At 32.1% G+C, this 7,487-nt stretch overlaps 1 protein-coding gene and 1 long non-coding RNA gene across 2 annotated transcripts; both read left to right on the forward strand.

Annotated features, from left to right (window-relative positions):
• Nucleotides 1-2,098: 2,098 nt before the first annotated feature.
• LOC121939574 (uncharacterized) lies at nt 2,099-4,051 on the forward strand. The gene is made up of 2 exons (XR_015778999.1): nt 2,099-2,334; nt 3,751-4,051. It is a non-coding gene; the product is annotated as an uncharacterized LOC121939574 (long non-coding RNA).
• Nucleotides 4,052-5,193: 1,142 nt separating this feature from the next.
• On the forward strand, nt 5,194-7,440 carry znhit3 (zinc finger, HIT-type containing 3). The gene is made up of 5 exons (XM_042513575.2): nt 5,194-5,369; nt 6,071-6,102; nt 6,190-6,255; nt 6,423-6,500; nt 7,105-7,440. Exons 1-5 carry the CDS (start codon nt 5,302-5,304, stop codon nt 7,299-7,301), a joined length of 441 nt encoding a protein of 146 aa, XP_042369509.1. The 5' UTR covers nt 5,194-5,301; the 3' UTR covers nt 7,302-7,440.
• The last annotated feature ends 47 nt before the right edge of the window (nt 7,441-7,487 follow it).

Raw genomic sequence — 7,487 nt, forward strand, 5'->3', positions numbered from 1 at the left:
TATAATATAATTTACTTTTACTTTTTTTGCTTTCTTACTTATTACACTGCTTTGCATCTTTTACAGTAAAGTTGTGTGTAGCTTTATACTGTGGGTTTTGTGTGTGATGTGCTTTTTAAAAAAACTGCACATGGTTTCTTTACAATAAATAAATACATAAACAAATCAATCAATAAATTATTATTATTATTATTATTATTATCATTATTATTATTCCAGTCTGTGTTTTCTGTTTTGTTTTGTTTTTCTTTTCTTTTTTGCCTTGCAGAAGGAGAAAACATGGGGAATTTGTGAGCTTGAGATATGATATATGAAATATATATGTGAAAATATAAACAATACATGGAAAATACAACGTTTTTCTAAATGTGAAGATACAGTAAAACAAAATAAAACAGAGGAAAAAAACTAATATTAAATAAATGAATAATAATAATAATAATTTTTTGTTTTTTACACATGCTTTTCTTCTTCTAAGTTTTACAGCAGCCTGCATCCGTAATGTTGCAGTGCTGCTACCTTCTGGGACAAGTCGATTACTGCACCATCTGCACTTCAGACCCTCTATTTCAGTCCAGAGTCTCTCAAGAACTCAAACCATTTTTCCACTTTTCCTCTCCTCCAGACTCTAAGAATATATCTCACTGATATTTCCGTTAACTCCAGTTTCCTCAGTTAAGTTAACCACAGTTCTCTTTCCGCCCAAACCTCCAACATGACTCAGGTACACACTGTACCGTCTGTGTCTGCTGGCTCTGCTCCCAAATCCAGGCTGCCTGCGTCTCCACACTCAACCATTAAAACTGATTCTGATTCATTAAATATTTATTCATGTTCATAACCTACAAACATTTCAGTCACTAAAAGTTTCTAACTCAACATGCACATCAGCAACATTGTTATTTCAGCAGTTTGGATATTTTTTCCAACACTGACTTCATGTAAATGGTATTTAGTTTTTCATACATAACAGAGAGAAAAATGACTTTTCGTAGTAATAAATAAATGTTTACAGTACAGGAATAAACAACATATTCTAAAATAAATATGTAAACAGATGGGTCAATGCATCAATGAATTAATTATTGAATATAAGCAGGTAATAAGAAGACATAAATAAATACCTTACATGTAGTCCAACATTCTTGTACAGCTTCACTGCTTTATTTTTGTACATCCGTTTTTCTATTAATGGGGCAGGAGGTCCTAACCTCTGCATTGATTAATCTTTTCAAGCATTTATTTATTTGATAAATAAACAAACAAAAGAACAAATATGGAAATAAATAAATACATACATACACACAAAAATTAATGTAAGATTTTTATAAAATAAAAGTTGATAATAAAAGTGGACAGAAATAAAAATATGACTTTTATTCCATGACATTTGTGCAACAAAATGTATTTATTTATCAAAATGCATTTTTTATTTTTGTCTGTATGTAAAAAAATAGGAGGCACTAAGCTCTGCATTTATTTATTTCCATATTTATGTATTTCAGCATTTATTAATTTCTGTATTTATCCATGTATTTCAGAATTTATTCATTTCCATGTTTATTTATTTAATTATTTATTTCAGCATGTATTTATTTATTTATTTATGTGAATAATCATGAAATTCCTACTTTTATAATATTTTCGTCCTCCCTATCAAATATTCAAACAGTGAAAAAACTAGGGGACAGAGGAGCAATCCAGCATTAACATGCGAGGTCAAACTAAATAAATAAATAAATAAATAAATAAATAAATAAATAAAATACTACTACTACTACTACTACTACTACTACTACTAATAATAATAATAATACATAAATAAATAATTACAACAATAATAATAAAATAAATAATATAAAATGAAATAAAATAAAATTATAATTGTGAATATTTCCAAATAACCATCTTAATGTATTTGTTAAAGCCGTGGTTTAAGCGCGCGGGCAGGCAGCAACAGGCCGGTTCATATTTCCGCAGTCAGCAGCGGTGATCACGTGACTCGCTGTATATAAACACAGGGTGACCTCATCTGTTTACTCGCTCCGGGACTCTCCACTGCCTCCAAAAAACCCGCTGAATAACGTCTCCAAATGGCGACAGACATGGAAAGATTTGTTTCTTTCGAGGAAGCTTATTACGATCAGTATGACTATTATAACCTGCTGGAGTACTCGTGTCACGCGTGTGGAAAAGGACGCTCCAAGAAGGAAATCGAGCTCAACACAAACCGCCATTGCCCGCAGGACACGAGAGGAAGATCGCAGAGAAATTTCACAACAGCCAGATGAAGCGCAGGAGAACCAAGAGCTCGTCTTCATGATGCCTTTAAAGGTAACAACAACCCGGAAAAGCTGTTTATTCATCAAATATTGACTCAATAATGGCCCTTTGTGCTGAAAAAAAAAACAAAAAACACCTCCTACTTGGTTATTTACATAACGAGATCCTGCAAGATTACAGCCTTAAACGTCAGGTGAACAACGCCTGCTTCTGTGCTCTTTGTAATCTGCACCAAAAATTAAAGTTTGCGTATAAGGTCACTGTTAGAGACACGTAGATCATGTATTTTCTTAGATAGTATTAAGTATTTTTATTTTTTATTATTATTTTTAGTTTTGTATAACCAACAATTCATTAAAATGTTTAATAATATTATAATATATTGTATAATATTGATTATACATATATTTAAATATATATATATATATAATAAAAAATACAATTTATTTTTATATTATTATTATTATTTTCTTACTTTTTAGTTTTATCTGACTATATATTTATTCTAAAAATAATATTAAATGATAATATAATATTAATATAATACACAGTTTAATTGTTTTTTATACTTTTTTTTTTTATCCCTGGTGTTTATTTTTTAAATTTACTGTTATTGATTATTAACATTTAGTTTCATGGATGTAATTGTGAGTCTTGCATTTTTAAAAATAAATTGTTGTTTTTATTTTTGTTTGTTTTGTTTGTCTCAATTGTGCTGTGTGAAGAGCTCTGGGATGCATTTGGAAACAGCAAATATTTGATTTGTTTTGTTTTTTTTATTAAAAAAAAAAAAGACTCAATTGAGTAATAAATTATCGTGCTAACTGATTTTCTGTCAGTTCAGTAATTGATAAACCATTTTTTGTTGTAGCTTTTAATGCTAAAATTATTATATTATATTGAATTAAACTTGATAAGCCCCTTTCAAGTCATCTAAGGACACGAATAAAAAATGTTAAGAAATAACAGTGAAAAAAAATGTAAACAATAATGACAGAAACAAGAAAACCGTAATGAAGTATATAATAAATAAAGTAATAGTTTAAAAAATATTAATCAAATTATTAAACACATTATGGAGCACCAGGAGAGTTTAAAGGATTAGCTGTCAACAGAATGCAAGCCAGCATGTTAAAAAAAAAACCTAAAAATTATTATTTAATTAGTCAACCCACAGAAAATTAATCTGCAATAATTTTTTAAATCAATTACTGTTTTGAGCCAAACATTTGCTGGTTCTAGTTTCTCAAATGTGAGATGTGTTTTTCTGTTGTGTTTCACTACAAACGGACTAATTTTGGCTTTTAGTCTGCTGGTCAGACAAAAGTAACAGGTGGAAAATGTCAGCATTGGCTTCGGGGGAAAAAAATAAACATTTTTTAAAATAATTAATTTGGGGAAAATAATCTGCAGATGATGCAAACAGCATGATGAGATTTGACCATTTTAATTCTGTTTTTTGTACAGATCCTGACACTTGAAGTTGGACTCCTGACGATGACTCTGGCCGAGGTTGTGTTTGTTTTTTTCCCTGACCCGGTGAACTGAGCGCTGAGACAGCAGGAACGTGCCCAGCGATCGCTCGCCAGACGGCTCCTCATTCCAAACCGTGTAACGAGACCTGCTCCTCTCCGGTTACAGCTGTGCAAGAATAGTTTGTGTTGAGCTATGTAGGTCAGTGCTGTGTGCTTGGTAGATGTTGCCATTTCTGTGGGTGCAGAACATATTTTACTGTATTTTCATTCAATAAATATTAATGTTTACTGAACCAGCTGAGACTGTTTCTTTTTTAATTGCTCATACATATACATATATATATATATTATATATATATATATATATATATATATATATATATATATTATATTTTATTTTATTTTAATATAAGTGTTTAAGCAGGCTGCATTACAGGTTTATTGCCGTATTTGTGTTATTATAGTTTCTTTAAAAGTAGAATTTTAATCATTTTGCATTTGGACCTGCGTTTTCTTTTCTCGGGGGAAATGACGGCCTTCTGTTTACGTTTTGTATCCTGCAGCAGCGTCATGCACAGCGAGGCGGTGGTGAAATGATTAAGGATATCTGCAGCCTACAAAAAGAGATTTGTTAGTGCATATAAATTGCACGATTATTTCTGCTGGTATGAGTGATTTGCGGTGTCACTTGATTTAATTGCAGAAACCAACAATTGTTTTGCAAATTCCAAGTCTCACGGCTAAACTTTGAGTTTGGAGTCCGAAAATAAGTCATGATAAAATCGTCACCTAATGTGATGCAATTTTAACAACATTTAATAACATTAAATTAGCAAAAATCATAAATGTTTTTTTGTAATTCGTGTTTATTTGTAAAAATAAGTGCAAATAAACTTAATAAAAATAATAGCACTGATACTGAACTTTTATCATTAAAAATAAATAAATAAATAAGTTTTGAATAAAGTTGTCAGAGCCTCAAGCATCAACACAGCGAAGGAAAGGCTGCAGCATCGACGTAAACTTGTCAGCTGACCCCAGAAAGCAAAACTTATCTCCTCTAACTTAAAATAATAATATAATACAACACATTTCTTATACACTATGTAAATGTTAGAGAAAAGTCCTGTGTTTTTCATTTGTCTTTTAATTTGTTTTTGTTTAATTTTCTTTTTTTTTGTTTTAATAATTACTTTTTTTTGTGTACACATACATTTCACATATATACACATATGCTGCATTTTTGAATTTTTTCCACGTTACTATTTTGCTCTATTGACTTGTTTATTATTATTAATTTCAGTGTCGCATTTTTTAAATTTATTGTTTTGATTTAGTTTTTAATTCTGCAAAGTGAAGCACTTTGGGCTGCATGTTTGTACAAAAAGTGCTTCGTAAATAAAAATCGAATTCAAATGCTTTTATTGTGAAGGAAGCATTTCCCAACCGGAATTAAAAATCATTCACTTCCTGTCGCGTGCGTTTGTTGTTTAATGTTTCATAAATTTGCTCGGTGATTTATTTACAGTTTCTACCCGCCGGGATGCAGATCTGCAGCGTGTGCAGCGAACATCCACCTAAATACAGATGTCCCGCCTGCAAAATCAGATAGTGAGTAACTTTAAAGGCTTTAAAAATACAAATATTATCTTCATCCGGCAGGAGCTAAAGCTAAAGCTAAAGCTAAAGCTAAAGCTAACGTTCACGTGGATTAATGTCGGTCTCTTAATATCGTCATTCACGTGCTTTTGGCTGACTCTTTAATTAATATTAAAATAAAGAAAATCTGCGCATATTTACAAACCTTGTCGCTGATTTAATCTCCTTAAAGTTACACGTGAAAACAACTGTGGACGTAAACACCACATGGGACGGAGGCCTGCGAGGTTCATTAGCGCCACCTTCCGCTCCGGAGTTTGCATCAGAAAATAAATCTTATGAATTAATTTTGTTTCTTTTTGAAATAAAATAAGAATAAAAATACGTATTTTGCTGCACTTGTTGCACTACTTTTTATATTTGTAAAAATTAATATTTTTGTTCTTATTTTTAGGTCTGCAGCTGACGATTGTTTAAATTATCATTAATCTGCCCAATATTTTCTCAATAAATCATTTTGTTGAGAAAATATCAGAAAATAGTGAAACATGCCCTGTTTGATTTCCACAGATAATCAGTTTTTGGCAGCTATTTTGCAAATCGACTCAATTTGCAAAATATTTACGTTGTATTATCTTGATTCAGTGTCACTCAGAGGTCATTATTCTGATCTACCATGTTTTAGTTTTAATTTTTGTTTTTTTCTCTTACAGTTGTTCGCTCAGCTGTTACAAATGCCATAAAGGTAAATTAAATGTATCTCAGTATTTTAGTGATGCTGTGATCAAACTCAGCTGCTGAAACATCATCTAATTTCTTTATTTCTCCACAGACACGTGCGTTCCTGTTGAGCCGCCTGCACCTTCTGATCCTGAACCTAAAGAGTCTTTCAGCACCGGTATGATATTTATGAATGTCGGGTGTCCGTATGGTTGTAAAAATTGCATTAATCGTCGCTTTCGTAGATCCAGTCACAGCATGAGATGAAATGAAGATGTGAGGTGAAGTGAGAGAAAAGTTTCCGTGGCTCTGCGTAAAAAGCACTTTTTGCTCTTTTGTTTGCAGAGACGTGGACTGTTGAGGATCTTCTGCATGAGGACGACATCATCGACAAAGTGCCTCTGCAGAGGCTGCAGCTGTTAGGTGTTTATCAAACGAACATGATATTATTTTAGGATAAATCTGTTTAATACGAACATAACAGAGTAACACTGTAGCTGTACACGTACATATTTAGGATATACATACAATTTCCTACTCGTTCATGTTGTGCATACTATATTACATGAAATGTAGATTATTATGTTTTTATCTTGTTTTTTATTTAATAATGTATTTTTTAATTTATCCAGGCTTTCCTCTGAGCCTTAAAAGGCACTGAATTTATTCATCCAAAAACGCGATCTTAATTGGTCCTAGAAGTCTTAAATCAGTGACGCTCAACTGCCAGAGAGCAGAAAACAGCATCAGAATAAAGTTTGTTTATCCAAAATGTGCCAGTGGAGGATCCCTAAACCCTCCGACAGAGGTCCTAACTAAGACCCTAATGTCCTAAAATCCCAGAAATGTCCTAAAATACTAGAAATGTCCTAAAATCCCAGAAATGTCCTAAAATACTAGAAATGTCCTAAAATCCCAGAAATGTCCTTTTTGAACTTTAAATTTCTAATGATCAGTTATATGAAGTTTTTCAGAAAAATTCAGACGTATTTAATTCGTGATTGTTTTTTTGTTGTTTCCTCCGCAGCTCAGTCCACAGAGCTCAAAGATGTCCTCTGTAACCCTCACCTGAGACGGCTGCTGCGCTCCGTCGACGGCGCCGAGAACAAAGACGCCGCCATGAGAGCCGCCATGCAGGAGCCTCTGTTTGTCGAGTTTTCAGATCAGTGTTTGAAAATCGTAGAAAAAGAAACATTAACGTCCAACGAAGCTGCTGATTTGTAAAAAAAAAATGCATTAGATTTCTATCCTTTCAGTTAGATTATATTTTTGTACAAAGTTTTGTGGAAATCTTTGTCCTGTGCCTCGACATGCTGCAGTGTGTTTGTATTTTATGTTCAAATAAATCCAGAAAGTAAAATCAGTTTCTGAGTGAACGCTCACATTTTTACAGTGTTAAAAAAGTATTTT

Source organism: Plectropomus leopardus, chromosome 15 (genome assembly GCF_026936395.1).
Source record: "Plectropomus leopardus strain MGB_pleo_1.0 chromosome 15, ASM2693639v1, whole genome shotgun sequence".
Lineage (NCBI taxonomy): Eukaryota > Metazoa > Chordata > Actinopteri > Perciformes > Serranidae > Plectropomus > Plectropomus leopardus.

What these genes read in the sequence shown, in the direction of transcription:
- znhit3 (XM_042513575.2), top strand. Translation starts at nt 5,302, where the DNA reads ATGCAGATCTGCAGCGTGTGCAGCGAACATCCACCTAAATACAGATGT. An exon ending in CTGTTACAAATGCCATAAAG is followed by an intron (nt 6,103 to 6,189) that starts GTAAATTAAATG and finishes ATTTCTCCACAG; the next exon opens with ACACGTGCGTTCCTGTTGAG. An exon ending in TAAAGAGTCTTTCAGCACCG is followed by an intron (nt 6,256 to 6,422) that starts GTATGATATTTA and finishes TTTTGTTTGCAG; the next exon opens with AGACGTGGACTGTTGAGGAT.